At 27.2% G+C, this 22,501-nt stretch overlaps 3 protein-coding genes across 3 annotated transcripts in view; 1 reads left to right on the top strand and 2 right to left on the bottom strand.

Moving 5' to 3' along the window:
* Positions 1-1,529, top strand: part of LOC100202425 (solute carrier family 35 member F6) — a 36,146-nt gene extending 34,617 nt beyond the window's left edge. The window contains exons 11-15 of the mRNA XM_065809112.1: positions 425-490; positions 580-659; positions 882-924; positions 1,100-1,218; positions 1,303-1,529. Coding sequence (XP_065665184.1) covers positions 425-490; positions 580-659; positions 882-924; positions 1,100-1,218; positions 1,303-1,392 — 398 coding nt within the window. The 3' untranslated portion in view covers positions 1,393-1,529. The remainder of the gene's footprint in view (positions 1-424; positions 491-579; positions 660-881; positions 925-1,099; positions 1,219-1,302) is intronic.
* A 2,372-nt stretch (positions 1,530-3,901) lies between these two features.
* On the bottom strand, positions 3,902-4,279 carry LOC136087110 (general transcription factor II-I repeat domain-containing protein 2B-like). Its single transcript, XM_065809616.1, has one exon. The coding sequence runs from the start codon at positions 4,277-4,279 to the stop codon at positions 3,902-3,904; it is 378 nt and encodes a 125-aa protein (XP_065665688.1).
* An 89-nt stretch (positions 4,280-4,368) lies between these two features.
* LOC136087109 (general transcription factor II-I repeat domain-containing protein 2-like) lies at positions 4,369-7,115 on the bottom strand. Its single transcript, XM_065809615.1, has 6 exons — positions 7,109-7,115; positions 7,000-7,023; positions 6,586-6,609; positions 6,365-6,423; positions 4,767-5,240; positions 4,369-4,716 (listed from the first exon to the last, which is right to left on the bottom strand). Exons 1-6 carry the CDS (start codon positions 7,113-7,115, stop codon positions 4,369-4,371), a joined length of 936 nt encoding a protein of 311 aa, XP_065665687.1.
* Positions 7,116-22,501: the final 15,386 nt, after the last annotated feature.

Raw genomic sequence — 22,501 nt, 5'->3', positions numbered from 1 at the left:
GGATTATCATGTAAGGGGATAAATGACTCTTCTTTAAATTTACATAACTTAAGTGGATTGTATATTGTACACATAAAAAATTTTATTCAGCAGGTTTATGAACTTAAGTTCATAATAATGAGTTTTCTGAACTTCTCTTTAAATGTGGGTTATATAATATAATGGGTTATATTGATGTTTATGCTTTTGCATTTAAAGATTTTATAGAAGAATCCAAGTCTATTTCTGAAGTTAAGTTTGGGTAACTTTAGATTAAATAAGGGAAAACAGGTTCAGGGAAATATCAGAGAAAAATCAGGGAAATCCACCTTAAAATATTGGCAGACACCCTGCTATAAGTGAAACTTAAAAATAAAATGTTTTTTTTTGTCTTACTTTTATTTGTTTGTTTTAACTGGATATTATTTTAGCATTACCTTTATAGTTGTCTATTTGTTGTCGATTGCATTTTACAATTTCTTTGGATTATCTGTGACTCGTTCTATGACAGGTATATTAAAAATAAAGATTTAAAATAGTTCAATCAATAATTACTATGATGTTTAAATTTTCTGTCATTCTTTTATTGTTTTTTTTCAGCTGTACACCGAACTTTGTTAGATGCATGTCGCACGTGTGTGGTATGGGTTTGCAGTCTTATCCTATATTATGGAAATGGGGTCAGTTTGATCACGTTTAAGCTTTTTATTTTGTTGTTTTGGCTACAACCTATTTCAAATAAATTTAAATATTTAATTTGCAAATATAATTGAATTATTTGAATAGTATTAAAAAATGCTTTAGTTCGTTTTATCTAACAATATTTTTTGCTATTTACTAAATTTTATTTATTTCATTATCTATTTTTATCCTGCTTTATAGACTTACCTAAATATTTTTAGCATTATGGCGAGCCATTTGACAAACAATACGGTTTAATTCAGAGTAAGTTGTATGTTTTGGTTTTAAAAAATTTTTTGTTATAATAAAATGTATAATAAAATAAAAAAATAAAATTAAAATGTTTAGCGAAGTACTTAATGTAGGCAATTTCTTTTTAGTGTTGAAATGAGACATTAAATTATATTATTTCTTACAAATAATTTATTCATTTGCTTAGTTGACGGGTTTTTACTGCTTTTGTTTGGAACTGCAATATACAACCAGTTGTTTGATTTCTCGTGGATCCCTTGTGCCAAAAAAATAAACCCAGCTTTCTACGATGTGCAACATCCGGAGGTTTTGATTTTTACTTTTTGAATAAATTGAATGAAATTAAGTTTTTTATAATTAATTCTCGTTCAAAAATAAAAATAACTTTAGATTGTGGACAACACTTACGTAGTAACCAATGCAGCGGATAATGAAGCTTCTGATGAACAAAAACGTTACCATGGTTTCTTAGATGATTAGATAATTTTCAATAATTTTTTCTTCTTTCTTTAACTTTTACTTTGCAAGCAATTTAAAAATAACTATTCTGACGCTTCTTTTTTTTAATTATTTTTTTAAATTTTTTTATTATTATGTTAAAATAAAAAGTCGTTAAAGTGTTTGAATTTTTTATATAAATAGAAAATATATCGACACCCTTAAGCAAAAGCGGCCTGAATCATTTTTTCATATTTTGAAATTATAGGCCGGGTGAATAAAAAAAATCCAATTGCTTTTAGTCAGCGTTTTTGGAGTAACTTTTTAGCTTTACGTGAATAAAAATTTGAGCAGAATTGCTCAAATTTTTATTCAGGTAAAGTTAAGCAATATACTCCAAAAACGCTGAGTAATTGCTTTACGCGAATAAAAACTTGACCAAAATCACTAAAGTTTTTATTCACGTAAAGTTGACCAATTACTGAGTAAAAGCAATTGCTTTTTTTTATTCACCCGATCTAATTACAAAATTTTTTTTTTAAGTAAATTTATTAAAATCCAACATAAAATAGTTTTTATTATCACTCTTTTTTGTTATTGTCTCTTTGGTCACTGGTGCCAGTATCAATTAAAGTGGAAACGAAGCTCTTGAAATGCAGACATATAAAAAATAAATTCCAGCATCTTTAAAAGCTCTAGGGTTGCAATGTGATTGCAACAAATTCCATAACTGAAAGATGGACAAGAAATCCAAAACAAGAGTTAATAGAGCATAAACTTACTTTCGCCTTTCAAACTCAATTAAAAGTCAATCCATGATGACATTGACCTCAGCAATCATTTTCCCTATATTCCAGTAATATTTTATGCCTCAATTAACGTATGTCAATTCATCATGTTGGCTCTTTCTTTCTTTTTTTTTTCGTTTTTGGTCAGCAGTTATATCACCGACATTTTTGCTTCTTTTTCAATTTGTCAAAATTTAATTTGACCTGTTGAACGAAAATAGACAGAAAGCTATTCATTCACCTCTGGTAAGTCAATTTCAACAATTTGAAGCATTTTGTTCACTTTGTTGTACCTTTCCATAATTGTGCTCCAGATGACTATGATTACGGTCGTCTCCAGCTGATCCGTTTTCCTAAAATGTCTTATAACTTTTACTATCGTGCTCGGCTGTTGTGTTTTGTTATTGTTCAGCTTTTTTTAAGGCGACTTTCAAATCGCATTTTTCAAATGTAAAAATACTATTAGCAACTAAGATCTTAAAATAACCTTGTAAATTGTACAAGGTTATTATTAGTTACAAGGTACAATAAATTGTACCTTGTAACTGATAATAACCCGTTTGAAAAGCAGGACATTTTCTAATAATTCTTTTCATTCTGAAACTATTTAACAAAATTGCGATAAATTCTGCTGATAAATAAATGTATTCACTTTGATTAACTAAGATAGAAAAGGCGTTATTATGTTCAGCTAATTGCTCATGCTCACAGATTGCCTTGAACTGATTGAAAGAGAAACTTTACAGTTGCACAATCTTCGTTTGCTAAAGAACACTTAGTGTTCCTAAAAAAGAAGCAAGCTTTTGCAGTAAACACTACCTCTCTAAGCATGATATACCAGCCAATCGCGTTCTTTCTTTTCTCCATTTACTAGTTTTTGAAAAAATAACTCATTGGAGGTGCGTCGCTAAGTTCATTGTCACGGGTTTCAGATCTTGAAAAATCAGTGGCATTAACACCTCTTTTTGCTAATTTTTTGTGACAAACTTAATCAGGCCATTATTTTGACTTATCCATTCGGTAAATAATACTTCGACGTTCTGAGCTAAATTTTTCCTCAGCATCGAGCGCCTCTTGTGAAAATTCATCAGATTATCTATTTAAAACTTTTGCAAAGACGCAAAAAAATTTAGGTTTACAATTCGCTTTAAATGTTTTTCTTCTTTCTTTTGCCTCCAGACTTTCTATTGCTAGGCCCATCCATGTTAAGGGATGAGCCTAGCAAGAGAATGTTTCTAAGGTATTGTATAAAAACAGCTTTTGCTAGGCTATCTTTTCAAATCCTTATTCCGATGTTGATTGTCCATCAAATAAAATATAAAAAATCTTTTTTGTACTAAAAAGCGGAAAATAAACGTTCAAATTTAATAGTTACTTAATTTAATAATTTAATCTTTAGTAAACTAAAGATTGACAGGTCTGCACAAAGTTCATTTCGAAGCAGACCTGTCAAAATTTATTTTAGTAAAAAAATTTATTTTCCTTATTTTAGTGAACAAAAATTTATATATTTTTTAGCTAATATGCTATATTTTATTTTCTACTTTTTATTCTTTACAACAGGGGTGGCCACAACTTTTTTGATAAGGGCCAAAGTTAGTTTTTCAACTGTTAAATGGGGCCGGAGATTTTTAACAATATAGTTTTTTAAATATTTTATTTAAGAAGATTAATTTGCAAAGGAATAACACTCAAACACACATATTTACTTGCTAACAACATATGCTGGTCACAAGGCTATTAGGTATAATACAAATTATAGTTTATTGGTAATCACAAACCTGCCTTTTTTTCACAATATTTTTAATGTCAATAAGCAACTGACTGGTTGCGATTCTTAATGTATTCTGCAAGTTAGTATCAGATCTTGTTTTGGATTTTGCAAATTTCATACGAGAAAAAACACTTTCACACAAATATGAGCTACCAAACAAGACACCCATTTTTTTTGCATTGTTGACTAAGTTGGTGTACTTATTTTGGTCAAGATTTTTGTAAAATAACAATAAATTTTGTTTATTATATGCTTCTCTCAAAGCATCGCTGCATTGAAGATCAATTAACTCCATTTGGAATTTATCTGGTACAGTTTCAATGCCAGCAGAGAACGGCACTGTGAACAATTGGATTTTTGTCTGCATGATTCTTAACATCTGCAAACCTTTTTGAAAATCTTGTTTTCAATTCAACAATACAGGTAACAAATTTTGCTGTGTTTCCAGGATTCAGCTCACCCAAAGTTGGAAAATGACTGAAATTTCCAGTTCTTAATTTCTGCTCCCACAAAGTTAATTTCAACTGAAAAGCTAGAATGTTGTACATTTTTTAATTGATCTTTTCCTTGGAGTTCTTTGTTAAGTATATTGTAATGTTGGGTCAATTGATCTTTTCCTTGGAGTTCTTTGTTAAGTATATTGTAATGTTGGGTCAATTGATCTTTTCCTTGGATTTCTTTGTTAAGTATATTGTAATGTTGGGTCAAGTCTACTAGAAATGCAAATTTTTCAATAAACTTTTTTTCTTCTAGCTCTGGTGGATAATCTTTTTGATAATTTTGAAAAAATCCAACATATTTTGTCTCAAATCATAAGTTCTTTTCAGCATATTAACTCTAGAAAGCCATCTCACCTCAGTATAATAAAGCAGACCACCATATTCAGAGTCAATTTCAGCAAGAAAAGCCTCAAATTGCCTACTTTGTAATGCACTGGGCTTAATGCTGTTTATTGCTTTAACTACTACAGACATTACATTTTCCACATCCATAGTCTTTGCTGTTAAATTTTGCTGATAAATAATAAAATGCAGCTTAATTAATGACAAGTTGTTTTCTGCCATTTCATTTTCCAGTCTGGAAACAACACCCATTTTTTTTCCAATCATTTTTTTGCCGCCATCTGATGTAATTGAAATTAATCTGTTGTAAGTCATGTTGAACTTTTTAAAAACTTTCTTCATGGAAAGAAAAATGTCTTTTCCTGTTGTTCTGCCTTGCATAGGATAAATGTCAAGTAGCTCTTCAGTAACAAGAAAATCATTATCAATACCACGAATAAAAATAGCTAATTGAACAGTTTGTGGTATATCAGTTAGGTAGGTGGACTGATTTTTTTAAATTAAGCATATACTAGAATGTTATATACCATTCGAAAGCCCTTCAATACAGTATTTTAATGGTGAAAAAGTTATTAAAAACGAACAATTAAAAAAAAAGTTATGACGTTTTTAGTAGCAATTTTTCGATATATGGATTTATTGAAGAAACTGGTTCCAAAATTATTTTTTTTCTCACTGAATTTGTTATAACTTTGTCAAATCTTATCCAAATGCCTATACTTTGGTATCAAAAGATAGATGTAAGAGTAGGTTACAAGTTCACATAACTCTATAGGTAAAAGGGGTGTTTAAAGGGCCAGAGGGGGTACGTAACACCATCGTAACCTTAAAAAAATACAAGCTTTTTACACGAAAGAGTGTTTTTCTCATGAAATATGTTATCTTTATGCATAAAAAGTTAATCAAGTTTGCTTCCATTATATTTCCAAATATTAGGGTCTATTTTAGATTAAAGGGTGGATGTCTTTGTTACGTTTTAACACCCTCGTAGTGAAATGTTACTTTCTTATAAATATTTTAACCTAAAAAACATTGATTATGTTTTGTGTTAAAAAGTTTAAACTACATTTTCTTATTTTACAGCATATACAAGCGGTGTATAAATTGACATTAGAGGTGGACATGTGCCACGCCTAACGCACCCCCCCCCACCCGCTCAGTCTTATCCAACCTAAATTTAAAAGATATTTTAAAAAAGGTTTTAAATTAAGTTTATTGAGATTATTTTACTAGAGGAGGGGCGTGTGCCACGCCCAATGACCCCCTCCCCCTTCTTATTCAAACTTAAAAAAAATGTCAATAAAAATTTAAAAAAATTTTTTAAATTGTGTTTAGTTGAAAAGAGGAAATAATTTCACAAATCTTGCCACATTACAAATGCAAGTTGAAGTATCCACCCTAAAATGCCTCTAAAAAGTATATATAAAGGCTTAATAAATTATAGTTTCAATTCAATTTGCCTAAACAAAGAAATAATATATAATAATTTATTAGAAATTAATAACATTATAAATAATGTAAAAAAATGAACTAAATTATATAAACCAGAAAAATTTCAAATAATTTAAAAATCTTATACCTTCTATAAACAAGTAACGGTTACAAGAAACTAGTATTTCAACATCAATAATGCAAATATAATTTTTAGGAACTTTAAACATAAGGTAAACTAATTTAAAATCAAATAACTATTAACAAAGTCAAACAAACAGTTTAAATAAACTAAAACAAGAATAGTAAATAAGTATGCAAAATACTCTTCACATTTATCAACATTTGAAATATTCTATATTCTATAATCATTAACATATACAAACTGATACAAACTTACAAGTGAAAGGCTGTGTGGATTCGACTAAAAATAACAAAAAAATTGTACACAAAATAATTTGAAATTTTTCAACAGTGAGTTACAAATTTAACAATCAAAGCTGTTCTGCTTTAAAATGTAATATAACACATTTAAATATAAAACAACTTTATATAAAACAATTTAATATAAAATTTAACATAAAACAATTAATTGTGAAAGTGATATGACTGAACAATAATAATATTTAATAATATTAATAACTACTATGAACAACGTATTAATCAATGATAGCTTAAAAAATGTTAACTTGAGTAAAAATTTTGTTCTACTGCACTATGAGGGATAACACAATACTAATGCATTAAATAGTGTATATAAATAGAAACATAAATTCAATAATCAATCAAAAACATTTTTAAATCATAAATTTACCAGCAGAAGGTTGTGCACATCGAACTAAAGATAAAAAAAGTTTTTATAAAAATTTGCAACTGATAAGAAAGAAGTGTACATGTTTGCAAACAATAGTTTTTAAACTTACTAGTCATAGTAGTCGCTGAAGATGTAACTAATGATTTCAAAGTTGTAATTAAAAATAAATACCTTAATTGCCAAGATATGCTTAAACATATTGAAAAGTAAAAATTTGTAAACATACCACTTATAGCAGATGTAGAAAGAACTAAGGTTAAAAAATATTTAATAAAAAATTTATATTTCAGTCGTCGAAAATATATACACATATTAAAAAGTAATAATTGGTAAACTTACGATTCGTTGAAGACAAAGATGCAACTAAAATTCAAAATTTGTAATAAAAAATGAATATTGCAAATAATGGCTTTGAAATAAGTAATCTTTAAAATATATTCACAGATTAAAAAGTTTTAGCAAATTTTTTAATCATAAACATATACGAACTGATGCAAACTGTAGATTCGACTAAAAGTAAGAAAAAAAGTTGTACTCAAAATAATTTGAAATTATCAACAGTAAGTTACAAATATAACAATCTTCAAAGTTGTTCTGCTAAAGGTGCAACAACTATACTAACAAAATGAAAATAAAATATAACAATTAAAATATAAAGATAATATATTTATAAGCAACAAGATAACATTAGGAATAGTTATAAACTTATGTAAACAATAAGCACTCAATGTTTTTTACAATAAGTAAAAAACATTACCTTTAGTTTTTTAAGTGTTTCTATATTAGGAAGATATTATAAATGTTTATTAACATTTACTTATTGTATACTATTTTCTCTTTGTGATTATGTAAATACTTTTTTAATGAATAAACCCAAAATTTATGTGATTTATACTTATGAAATCTTAAAAAATCTACAAAAAGCCGGGTAGGATCTAAACAAGAAATAAATATTAGATATGCTTGTATAATAATTTAAACACTAATCAACAGATAAAGAAGTATAAAATCCAAATATGATAAAAGACAATAATAATGATATCTTTTGTTATATTTTAAAAACACTAAGAAGTTTTTTGTTAAGATTAAACTAATGAAGTATGAAATATTTTTATTTATATGTGATATCCTTATAAAATTGTCTACTGATACTAACAGTTAACAATCAATTCAATAGTTTAATAGGCTATTATAAACCACATGTAAATAAGGATATTACATACTTCATTAGTTTAATCTTAACAAAAAACTTCTTAGTGTTTTTAAAATAATAAATGTTAGTGTTTTAAAATATTAAAACTGTTGCTATTGAATACCAACAGTTTTAATCTGAAATGTTCTTTTTTTATGTTACATAAAAAAACTTTTTACATTAATCAATATTTTTTAGATTTGAAAATAGTTATTAATACTATTATCATGAATAAAAAAATTGAACTTACTATCTATTAGTGCATCTAAAACAGTTTTATTAAACTTGTCCTTATTGAATTAAATCTAATAATATAAATTAAAATAATTCAAAATAAGATTTTTATTTGAGTTGCCCCCTTATCCGGTTTTCGACCCCACCCGGATTTCGCTGACCAAAAAAACAAACAAACAGAAAAACCGAAATTAGGTACCTAAAGTCCAACACCAATTAGACTAATTGCTTATAATTATTTTTTGTTGAAATTTGGCATGTTCATAGAAAATGCATGAAGCAAACTATTTTAATATTAAAAAAAGCGGACTCTACATTTCTTCGACTACAAATCCAAGGGACAACATCAACCAAATTTTTATGCAAAATTCTCAGCAAAATACTCCACAAAAAAGAATGGTAGCGATACACAATAGCTATATAAAAATCAAGCCAAACCTTTCTTCTTTTCAAAAGTTGTCAAGGTTTATATATGTTTCTTAAAAGAACCCCTCAAAAAACCGTTTGCCTAAGGCTACCTGAAAAAAGTGGCATACTTGGTATAACACTAATTAAACTAATTGCTTATAATTATTTTTTGTTGAAATTTGGCATGTGCATAGAAAATGCATAAAATAAACTGTTTTAATAATAAAAAAAGCGGACTCTACATTTCTTCAACCACAAATTTATGAGAGAACATCAACCTAATATTCAGGAGCAAAATATCCCATAAAATGTTTAGTAACCATGCATAAAAGTCTTTAAAAAATCAAGATTAGCTTTTCTTCTTTCCAAAAAGTATCTATGTGTATATATATTTCTAAAAAGCAACTCCACAAAACTACGTCTGTCTCACGCTGCCTAAAAAAGAGTTAAAAAAACGAGAGCCAAAATTTTAGCATAAAAATCGGTACCGTAAATCGCGATTTCCACGTACCTATATCAGTTGATTCATCAATTGCTATTGAATAATACTGAAATGCTTTTATTTTTTCAGTCAATGACAAACTAAGATCATCAGCAATATCACATGTTCTTCGTGTAATTATTTGTCTTGAGAGGGAGATATTAATTAGAATTTTAAATTTTTCAGGACAAATGTTTTTGAACACAATTTCAAGAGATTCCTTAATAATTTCACCACCACTGAATAGTTTACAATTTTTAGCTATAAGAAGACTTCATAACTTGCAATAGCAGCATTTTCTGTTTCAGTGTTGCCCCTTTTTAACAAATTTTGTTGTTTAAATAATTTATTTTTCAATTTAATTGATTTTTCTTTCTGCACCTCGTTGACAAACTGATTATAAGTTTTTGAATGTTTTCTATCATAGTGCCTCCTTAAATTATATTCTTTGCATACTGAAACCGATTCATTACATATTAAACATACTAGCACTGAATTACATTCAACAAAAAAGTATTTAGTTTGCCATTCATCATTAAAGAAACGACACTCCTTGTCGATTTTTCGTTGTTTTGATTTTGAAGATGCCATTTACAATTAAAAAACGCAAATGGTAGTTGCCGGCAGTGCCGGAAATTAATCCTGCGATTAATTTTTTTTTTTTTTTTCGTAAGTTTTTGTTTACATTTGACGTAATATATATAAATTACATATTTTTTTCAAATACAAACAAGGCTTCTAAAAGAAGATCAAATGATCTTATCGTCAGAAGCCTTTTACAAAACAGAGTACATAAAGTATTATAAAAACTTTTTTCAATAAGAGAACGTAAAAAATTAACATAAAAATATTAAAATAGTACTTAGATAAATAGAAACAAATTGTCAACAAGAATAAAACAAAGATTGAACATACATTTCAAAATTATTATATATCATAAGACAAATTAAAAATATTCTAAGATATTTTCAATAGAGAGAATGAGATCTTTTAATTTAATTTTAAAAGCAGAATAAGTTAGGGGTAAGCCGAAGTTAGGCAAAATAATTTTGTTCCAGAGATGAGCTGCACGATAAGTGATACAGAATTGATTGAACTTTGTTCGACAGAGTGGTTTATTTAAATAGTTATTATTCCTCATGTTAAACTTGCTTAGAGGTTTCAAAATAAAAAGGTCTTTAAAAATTAAAGGAGATAAATCATACTTCCACATATAAACAAAAGATAAATTTTTATATACGTTTAGTTTATAAACATTGAGGATTTTCATTTGATTGAAAAATATTGAGGAATTTGAGAACCGATCCGCAAAATTAATTACACGGATCGCATGTTTCTGACGGCGATGGAGACATTGTAACTTACTTTGATCAGTACTACCCCAGGCAATAATTCCATAACTTATATAACTATGAATAAAAGAATAAAAAAGTTTAGTTAAATTATTTTTATCTAAATGAGTACGCGCCTTATATAGAATTCCAATACTTTTTGAAACTTTCGAGCAGACATAGTTAATATGATGTTTCCATGTGATGTTCTCGTCAATGAAAACCCCCAGGTATTTAGTTACAGAATCTCTTTTTATTTCATTATGGTCAATAAAAATTTTTGGTAAATTTTGGGGTAGAGAACGTTTTTTGGAGAGCGGGTGGAAAAAAATCCATTTTGTTTTGTTTACATTTAATGTTAATTTGTTACTTTTAAACCATTTAGATATGTTTTGAAGTTCTTTGTTCATAATGGAGAATAGTAGGTAGATGTCACTGTTAGATAGAAATAAGTTTATGTCATCAGCAAACATAATACTTAGAAGATTTGATGCTTTATGCAAGTCGTTGATATATATTAAGAATAAAAGAGGGCCTAAGATGGAACCTTGCGGAACACCACAGGAAACATTTAAAAACTGTGTATGATTAAGATCATTACAAGAAACAAATTGTTTTCTGTTGGATAAATAACTTTGAAACCATTTACTAACTCTTTCATTTATTCCGTAATAATTAAGCTTATAAAGTAAAATATCATGATCCACAGTATCAAATGCTTTTGAAAGATCGTTAAAAATTCCTAATGTAAATTTAGATTTTTCAAAAGAATTAGAAATCTCACGTACCAACTGAATAATTGCATGCTCGGTTGAGTTATTCTTCTTAAAGCCAAACTGATTGTTGTATAATAAATTATTTAAACTAAAATAATTAAATACTCTATTGAACATGATTCTTTCTAGTATTTTTGAAAATATAGATAAGATAGAAATAGGCCGGTAATTACTAATGTCAGATTTGTTACCACCTTTAAATAGTGGAATAACTTTTTTCAATTGATCAGGAAAGGCTCCTTGTTCGATTGATGATTTAAAGACTTTAAAAAGAATATATTTTAATTGTTCATAACAATCTATAATTATGTTACCATTGATTTCGTCCGGTCCAACTGCTTTATTTTTTTTTAGTGTTTTGAAGGCTTTTTCGAACTCATCAAATAGTAACTCTTTAGATAACTCATCCGAATGAATGCAATTATCCATAGGTACTAGAAAATCTTTAATTGATGTTTCAGTGTTAGGAATTAATTTAGATAGTTTAGGGCCAATTTCAACAAAGAATTTGTTAAATTCGTGAGCTATTGTTTGAGAATTAATTATATTATTGTTATCTACTTTGATCATGTGTGGCAGGGAACCTGAGCACGGTTTTGATTTACCGATAATTTCTTTTATTATTTCCCAGGAGCGTTTACAAGTATTTTTGGCTTTATTGAGAATTTTAGAATAGTAATGTTTTTTTAAGTTTTTTCGAACTTTTTCAAAAAGATTTTTGTAGTCTTTGTATATTTTCTCATTGGCGAATGATTTGTTTTTTAGATATTTTATGTATAATTTCTGCTTAACTTTTGATGATTTTTTTAAACCTTTGGTAATCCAGGGAGAATTAATGTTTTTTTGATTTAATGTTTTTTCATGTAAAGGAAAATTGGCATCATAAACTGAGTATAATGTATTAAAAAAATCATCGTAAATTTTGTTTGCGTTATCACTAAAGTCGATGTTCTTCCAATGAAGTAATGATAATTGTGTTTTAAATTGCTCAACATTTTTTTGGTTAAAGTTGCGTAATTTAACTTTTATGTTAGTTTTGGTCATAATTTTAGAGTTGTTTATGATAAAAAAGATAGGGAAATGGTCAGATATGTCTGTTTTTAAAATACCTTTATTTAAGTCACTGTTAAAAATATCAGTTGTTAGAATGTTATCAATTAGAGTAGCCGATAATTGCCGGCAGGATTTTTTTAATATATTTTTAATTATTTAAAGCCAATTGCTTTTTTTACAAAAAATATTTTAAAATTTTTTAATTATATAATTTATTAATATTTTATATGTTTATAGTTTTTTTTATTATCTTTACAATTAACTGACGGGCCGGATAAAAGGTTGCTTAGGGCCGGAGTTGGTCCGCGGACCTTATTGTGGCCACCCTGCCTTACAATGAGTGACGGTATTCAACAATGCGTAATTATTGTTATTGTTATGAAGCATTTGTTCAAGGTAGGATTTTATTGTGAGCATGCGTATTAAATTAGCTTTTAAAAAAAATGGCCAAGCAGTTTTCGGTAAAAACTAAAAACTTTAGTGATTGATTTCCTTTTTAAATATGTAATTAATCTTCGCAATCAAAAAAAAAAAGAATAAAAGTTTTTAAATTTTATAACTGATAGCTCTTCGTTAAATTAAAAAAAACAAACAATTTAAGTCGTTAAAAAAGAAAATTTTTTGTTTAAAATAAAAAGGTTTTTAGGTAAAAAAAAAAGTAAAGCTTCACCTTAATTATTTAAAAAATATTTTGCGAATAAAATTTTTTTGAATAAAAAGCAAAATACATTCCTACGCCAGATATTGTAAGGAAAAATTATAAGTTATTAATTTTTACCTGCCGTTTTTTTAAATCGAGGTAGAGCGGGGCAAATCAGAACAGTGGGGCATAAAGGTACAATTATGCCTGAAGTCTTGTATCTCAGCTAAAAATTATTTTTTTTCAAAATTTTTTTTTGATAAAATATTTTAAATTTTTGTGCTTTATTATTGTGAAAAAAAACTAATTTTAGAAATACGAAAATGCACTAAAAGTACTGAAATGCATCAATAAGTTTGCGAAAAACAAAATTTGTGTATTTTCTTAAGCGATACAACGACAAAAGATTTATTTTGAACTATTGCTAATTTGCTTTATTTACAAAAACTTTATAAATTTAAGAGAGTATTTTTTATGCTCTTTTTGAATCTGGTTTTAAAAAAAGATCTGGAATTTTTGAAAAGTATTAATTTCAGTTAAATGTCTTTTGTGGGGCGTATCGGAACAACAAGTTGTTTATATAATTGACAATATTATTACCATTTCGTGATGCTGTTTACAGTTTGATGATTAAAATATTAATCTAAAAAATTATTTTCGTTATTTTGAAAAGCGATACTAGTGATAAATTCAAAGAAGTTCTTATTTTTATAACTTAACCTGATTATTAATAGTGTTTAATGTAAACAAACATGGCAAGAAATTATATAAGAAAGATCAATTATTCAAAATGGAATGAAATGCAGTTTAAGCTGTGAGTAAAAAGGAACTTAGAACTAGAAAAACTGCTGATAAATATGCCATATTTAAGTTGCTCTACATTGGCATACTGCTAATAAGTAAGCAAGCTCATCAAAAATGTTTCCAAATAGTTTCAGGACATTTTTTGTGTGATTTATAATATTTTTTTTTAAAATGAATATAATAGTAGTTACCAGTTTAATAATATATAGGTTAGAGCAGACCGGAGGTATTTTATAGTTAAACACAATTTTTTTATTTTGGGTGTATGGGCGTGTAGTTACTATGGCCATGTTACTTTTTTTCAGTGTTTAATGTCTGAACATGTTTAAACAATAGATAGCGTTCCTTTTTTATCATTTTTAAAGCTTTACAATCAACGAACAACTGCTACATTTTAACTGTCCCGTTATGCCTGACCTTCTTGCAAAATGTAAATATTTTGCTTGTATAGAGTTTCGTTACTTTGGTTTTTGTAGGTTATTTTTAGAATTTTTTTTTTTTTTCATTTTCTTATAATAATGAATTTTAGGAAATTTATAAAAAACAATGTTAACTATGATTATTTTATCAACTAGCACTTGTTGCTTAAGTGTCCCTATATGCCCCGTTCTACCCTAATTTGTATAACGGTAAGCAATTTTTTTTTTTAATTTAATATTTAGCAAAATTTTAAGCTTAGTTTGTTACAGTTTAAAATTTAAAAAACCAAACAAAAAAAAAAGTAATCTAAATTCTAGCAATGATCATCTGCATCATATAAAAATTAAATTTTGATTTTGAATTAAAAGGCCTTATTCCTAATAAGTTATAAAAATATATATCAAGCCTTCAAGTTATAAAGACATTCTAATGTTAAATAATAATTAAATATTAAAAAGTCCCCCATATTAACTTATAAATTTACATTGCTTAAGGGTTAAAATCCAAAAGATCTTAAAATTAAAGTTAAAAAAGACTAAGAAACAACTAAGATTTTGTTTATCATTTATATTTTTATAAATTTATAATAAATCTAATTTCAAAATTATTTTACAAAAAATAATTCCTAAAAAGTTTCTATAAATTTATTATATATTTTTTTTAGATTAGGCTTCATATATAACTTTGAAATAGTATGAATTGTTTATAATATTATGACACTTACAATGATATGAAAAAAAACTTTTTAAATTTCTGGCTCACATCAATAGATAGTAAGTAAACATTATTATCTATAAATTCAAGGTTTATTGCTTAGGAATCAAGTTGCGTAATCCAAGCAATAATTGATGCTATAGATAAATTAAAAAATATCAAAATAAGTTAAATCAATTCATAAATCCAGGCATTATAAAAATTGGGCTTCAAATATAACATTATACACATAATTTAATTTTTTTCTTATATTTGATTAAACACTTTGTTGTATATATACACACACACATATATAGGTATACATATACATATACAATTATTCATAACTTAAAAAAACAAAAACTTCATTCTCTTTATTAAACTTTATAAACCTATTTAGTTCAAAAATTAAAAGCAAGTTTTATGTATTGATTTAAATTACAAAAATTTCATCCTCTTTATTAAATTTTATCATCCTATTTTGTACAAAATTTAAAATAAAGTTTTATGTATCAATTTCAATTACAAAAACTTCATCCTCTTTATTGAGTTTAATAAAGATTTAATTACGAGTAAAAATAATAAATAATATTTTTAGTTCAATACAATACCTTCTTTTTTTTTCTCAATTTATAATAAAGTATTCTTGGTTTATATACTTAAAACAGGTTAATTAAAACAATGATATTTATATATTTGCATCTAACGCATGCGCATAATAAAAGTCCAAGATTTAATAAGTATTGAATCACTGTGTGTTATTGTTATGTTGCAATATTATTATTAAACAGTGGTTCAGACAAAAAGTGATAAGATGAAGAGTAGCAAACAACATTGGTATAATATTGATACAATATTTATCTCAATATTTGCTAAATATTTTTAACAATATTGCACCAATATAAAATGTCCACATTTTGTTTATATATATATATATATATATATATATATATATATATATATATATATATATATATATATATATATATATATATATATATATATATATATGTATATATATGTATACATATATATATATATATATATATATATATATATATATATGTATATATATATATATATATATATATATATATATATATATATATATATATATATATATATATATATATATATATATATATATATATAGATAGATAGATAGGTAGATAGATAGATAGATAAATATGTTGTAAACCCACAATATAATTAAATATTAGATTTTAATCAAATATAAAGTCACTACAATAACAATTAATCTAATTTTTAAATGTTATAATAATATAATTTAATTAAGTTGAAACATCTGTTATAGTATGTAAACTTACCCTTATAAAATTCTTTATATTAAAATACAATATTTTATGGGGGTTATATATACCCTCGTTACTCAAGTAAAATAAGAAAACCGTTAAAAAAACAAACAAATAATAAAACTTCAATGTAATGTGTTTTTGTGTCTTAAATAAGAAAAATTAGGTTTTCAAAACGACGATGTGACGTAATCACCGTCGTTTTCATTCAAACCACCTTCAATTGGAGATCTCTGGTAATACTGTATTTCCAAAGACTCTCTCACGTTTCTCTTAAAATAGTCTGCCTCCACTTTAACCGTGTTATTTTTATTCCAGCCAAAGGCACCATGGCAATTTCGGGAATGTCCCGCCACGATTGAATTTTTCCAATTTTCCCTTAAAAGTATGTTTTTGATGTTGGCAAATGCGAGTTGAAACCTTGAGTTTTGTTTCATCTACATAGATGTTTTTTTCCACACGAACACTCCAGTTTTGTTTCATCTACATAGATGAATTTTTCCACACAAACACTTCAGTTTGTTGACTCCTAGATAAGAGTTGTTGGAAAGCCGAAGCTTGTTTTTTTGAGTTATTAATTGTTAAAGGTATTTTGGTGATTTAAAAACTGGAGTATAGTCGGTATTTTTAAATATCTTTTTTAATTGATTAATTAATTTTGGTACCCATGGTAGAGAAATATAATTAAGTTCTAGTATTTTGATGTTATTGTTGTTTTGTTGATTATTTTGCTTATTGTCTGTTATTTTGTTGACAATGTTTTGAAGTACTTTTTATTATAACCATTTTCTATAAATATTTCTGTAAAAAACTTTAATTCATGGTTTATGTGTTCTTTACTGCATAATGCAAAAGCTTTTTGGATAAAACCTTTAAATACACCTTAAATTATTTTTGGATTGTGACAAGAATGCGGCTTTATTTGCACATTTGTTATTGCATCTTTGCTATAGATATTAAAAAGATATGTTCCGGATTTGTTATTGAGAGATCAAGAAAATTTATTGTATGTGAATCACTTTCTTTTTCAATTGTATATTAGATATTTGTGAGTTGATTATTTAACAACTCGAGAAAACGTTCTGATTCTCCCTCATTATTCCCAGTCGGCAAATTTAGTTGTAAATGCGCATTAGAAACTCGTTTAAATACGTATCGATGTGGTATGTATGTTAGCCATTTTATCGTGTCGAATACGCATTAGATGCGTATAAAGACAGGTATACAATACGACGCCTACTGAGTATTAGACTCGCATTTATAACTCTTGTAAACACGTATAAAACACGATAACCAGAGAATATTCAATACGATATTTTTCTGGTATTACATACGCATTTAAAACTTTCCAGAATACGCATTATTTACGAATATATATTAGCCATTTTATCGTGTCAAACGCGCATTAAAAATCGACATCAGATGCTTATAAAGACAGGTATACTATACGACGCCTACTGAGTATCAAACCCGCATTTAAACGCGTATAAAACACGATAACCAGAGAATATTCAATACAATTTTATTAACTAATATGAATTCATAACATAATTATAATGACTAGCAGTAAGCAACCCGTAATACGGGTTATGAGTTATTAAACCATTAATAACAATAAAAACACATTAATAACTTGATATATTATCTAAAATATCAAATACAAATTTATCTACAAATATTTTAACTTTGACTCCGTATCAGCAACGTCATTGCTTATAGGTAACGACATAATGACCGCATTAACATCAGTTGAGTTCTTTTTAAAATCTGTCACAACACAAGTACCAGAAAAGGAAAGTCAAGTAAAGCCTGCAAATATCTAAAAGAAGACATGAAAAAAAAAATTATAATTTTTAATTACAAAAGTACTATTTGCATTTTATTGTTAGTAGAGTTAGGATAATAATAACAGAAAATATATGAACCTGCCATTTCGAAAAGGGCACAAGTCCATTTACTAGAACTTTTCAAAATCAACGAAAATATGATTTTTATTAAAATGTCTAGGTTGCTAAAGAAATTAAACGTAGAAGTAGATAAATAAAGAACGTATATAACTTATGTATTTTTTATTTTTTATAAAAAAAACATAAATCATACAGAAATTTTTAATTCAAACTTATAAACTAACTGCTAAAAGTTTTGGACTTATGTCCTTTTCGAAATGACAGGTTCATATATTCTGTCTACAGAATAATAAAAAAGATTATAAAAAGGCTAGACAACACAATGTACACATTGTTACTATAGTAATGCTGGCAAATAACACCACAACTTAATAAGATATTTTATTAACTTAAATACTTGGACTAAAAAGATTTTATTTATTACGATATTTGAACAATCAAGGGACAATTATAGTTAAACAATTTGAGCAACCATATCATAAAATAGCAAGCAACTCGTAAAATATTTCTTATAAATGGTCATTATCATTTGTGGTTTTAAGAAATACGTAAGAGCTCAGTAATTACATAAGTTTTATTAAATCTCCCTCTCATCTAAGAGAGAGAGAGAAAGTGTTTCCAAAGCAGCATGTAAACAAATGTAAAAAAGCACGGAATAAATAGTAGTCTCTGGTTTTATTATGTTACCAGTAAACAAAATTACTTTTACCTTGAATAAAAGCTAATTTCCAGCATTTAATTAAGCTCCAGCTTCTCTCTAACTGTTGACTAATGATTAATAGAGTAAATTTCACATCATACTAAATTTACAAAATTAAAACCATGTTTCAACAGTTAGCTAAAAAAAAAAAATGAAAAAAAGAACATAATTATGATATTATAAAAAAAAAAATATTTAGATTTAAAAGTGTTTATTGTTACTATAAATAGTTAAACTCATACTTTGCTTTGTTCTGAAGTGTCTAAAGTAAAATCAAATTAACAGACATTAACACTGCTTGACACTGAATTCTGTCAAGTAAGTTTTGTGCACGCCGAGTTGCATTTCTTAAATTTCAACAATGATTAACTTCATCCTGCCTAGATCTATTTTTTTCATTTGACAACTATTTTCAAGTTGCCTATTAGCATTTTACATTAATAACTTTGTTGAGCCTAATACTATCTATTTCAATTTCACTATTATCATTAAACATATTACCAGTAATCTTACTATTGTTACAATTGAACAAATGAATGTAAAAGAATCTTACAAATTGTGATCTTTTGAGCAATTCCACGACTGTCTCACAAAAAATGATAAAATTAAACCAACCCAATATAGATAATACTATATATCAGTAGAAAGCTCTACTTCTTCTCTTTCAGAAAATATATAACTTACTATGGTATGCTGCTATTATAAAAAATAATATGGGCTGAAACAGAAGGTAAAAGTAGGCGTTTTTACAATAATTTAATTCATTTTTAATCGCCAAACTTCAATTGAACCTATAAAAAATTCAAAAACTGTCTTGCTCATTGCAATCAAGCTTTTAGCTGCACTAATCATTCCTACTTATGATAAAAACATACTTATTGCCAGACGAATTCAGAATACCATTTGTTTTAATCAAATGCTATTACCACTATTGTTATGCTGTGACAATTAGGGTACCAATAGTTTTATTTCTAAGACTACCAGTAAAACTTAGGGTTTCAAAAATCCAGCGCAATGAGAACTCAATCTAGTACATCTAAAAAAATACTAACATGTTTAAAAAAATAATTAGCTCAAGTTATTTTTAGAATCTTTTTCTGTCACGCCGTGACGTCACGGCGTGACAATTTTTTAACAACATTTAAAACAAAATTTAAAACTGCTAAACTGAAACCACAATTTAGTTTTTATCAACTTTAAGGACCCAGATTATTGAGTGGCCTACTTTCTTTTACATTTTCTAGAAAAACTACAAATTATAGGTATGTTTTGCAAAGGCAATATTTGGAGGATGAATGCTCAGTTATCCTTGAGGCTCTCTTTTGAGATAAATAGAGCCTCTCTAAGGGATAACTGTAACTCCATTGAGCCTTAGATGTAATACGTGCATCTCCAAAACTAATGTGTCGCCTTTTTTTCTAATCTTTCAAGGGTTTAACATGCCTCTTACTCATGCTGAGCGTCAAAAGAAATATCGTGAAAGGCAGTTAGAAAAGTTTGGCGAAAAAGTAGTTAAAGAAAAAGAATCTAAAAAAAGAAAAAAAAGAAGACTCGCTAATTTGGAGGCTGAACCAGAAAAAGAAAGGCAGCGAAAGAGAAAGAGCAGACAAAAAATAGCAGAATCAAAATCTGTAGCTGTTACATCACCCCTTTACAAATCTGCAAGCACTCTTGGAAAAGCTGTTAAGAGAGCCGAGTCAGCACTACCAAAATCACCCAGAAAGAGGGCTAAAGTTGTACAAAAGCTTTTAACAAAAATGAATGAAATCCCAAGCCCAGAAAAAATACTTAGTAAAAATGCATTAGATGCTTTAACTGTAAAATTGGTTCTTGATTTTTATCAGAGTGATGATATATCCCGTCAAGCACCCGGTAAAAGATACACCATTGTGGTGAGATTAAAGAACAAGAAAGAAACTGTGCAAAAACGTCATTTGTATATGAATGTTAATGAAGCTTATGCTGTTTTTAAAAGTGATTATCCTGAAGAATCAGTCGGAAAATCAAAGTTTGCTAGTTTACGCCCACCACATGTGCTTTTGTCTAGTTCAATGTCAAGAAATGTTTGTTGTTGTCAACAGCATCAAAATATAATTCTTATCCTTGAAGCCTTGCACAAGTTTGATTCGAATTTTCCATTGTATTCACATGAATTTCCTCTTAGCATTGTATGTGATAGTGAAAAAGACATTTGTTATAATAATATGTGTACAACATGTAAAGATGCTGCAAAGTTTCATAATCTACTTGCCTTGAATGAAATTGACAAGAATAAATGCATTACATGGTACCAATGGGAAAAAGTTGTAGAAGGTAATGGAAAGGAATATATTAAAAAAATTGAAAAATAGGGAAGAGTTGATGATCTTTACAGCACCTTTTCAAAATCTTTACCTTCATTTCTTTGGCATTATTTTATTAAACAGAAACAATCAAAGACATATCGTGATCATAAGATCCAACTTCAAAGTAATCCAGACACAGCCGTTCTTCAAGTGGATTTTGCTGAAAATTTTTCAACTTTGTGGCAAGATGAAGTGCAGTCAGCACATTGGCTGTATTTTGGTACCAAAATTCATGCTCATCAGCTGTCATAGTTTCAGATGATTTAAGCCATTCAAAAGAATATATTCTTGTATTTGTTCATAATTTATTATCTAAGCATATTGAATCTAGTGTTAAAATACTACAGGTTTGAACAGACGGGCCAAGTAATCAATTTAAAAATCGTTTTATTGCATCAGCAATACCCTGGTTGGAAGAACAGCATGATTTAAAATTATTCTGGAACTTTTTTGCTGCTTCAAATGGGAAAGGACCAGTAGATGCTATAGGTGGGACCGTTAAAAGAATAGCAATGCAAAAAAATAATCTAGAGAAAATTTATAATAACTTATGCCATAACTTTTCATGAAGCTGTTAAAAATGAGACTAATTTCAATGTCTATTTTGTTTCTATGGAAGATGTTATAAATACAATAAAAAAATTTAAAATTGATGAGTTATTTACAAAAGCACCAGCAAAACCAGGAATATTTTCAGCGAACCTAATTCAAAACAATAATGGGAAAATAGAAATGGGACCCTATTCAAGTGCCAAGTATTTAGTGAAACAACTTACGTCTTCAGACGAAATCCCCGAAAAACTTTAAAACGTTGTATATATGACAGCAATATAATATGGACGCGATTTGACACTGATATAGTATGGCCGTGTTCTGAAGATTTCTATGTAAGAACTATTTTTATGAAGATGTAATTATATATTTGTCTAATCCTTCTCTACTTAGTTTTAAATTTATTAAAAAAAAACAGCCCATTTACCTGGTTTATAATTATCCAAATGTGTCTGGTCACGCTGTGACGTTTACCACAAGTTAATTAAAGGTGCACCTGTTTGAAATTTAATTAAATAAATGTTATTTAGCTATAAAACTTGTAAGAGTAATGTCTAAACTTTTTGTTTAATGCCAAGTTAATAATTCAGTTCATCTATATTAGCTGAATTGTGATGTTGACCTAAAAACTAAAAAACATTGAGAAAATTTTG

Source organism: Hydra vulgaris, chromosome 11 (assembly GCF_038396675.1).
Source record: "Hydra vulgaris chromosome 11, alternate assembly HydraT2T_AEP".
NCBI classification, from domain to species: domain Eukaryota; kingdom Metazoa; phylum Cnidaria; class Hydrozoa; order Anthoathecata; family Hydridae; genus Hydra; species Hydra vulgaris.
The sequence above is the reverse complement of the archived record's forward strand: the minus strand, read 5'-3'. Positions and strand labels throughout refer to the sequence as shown.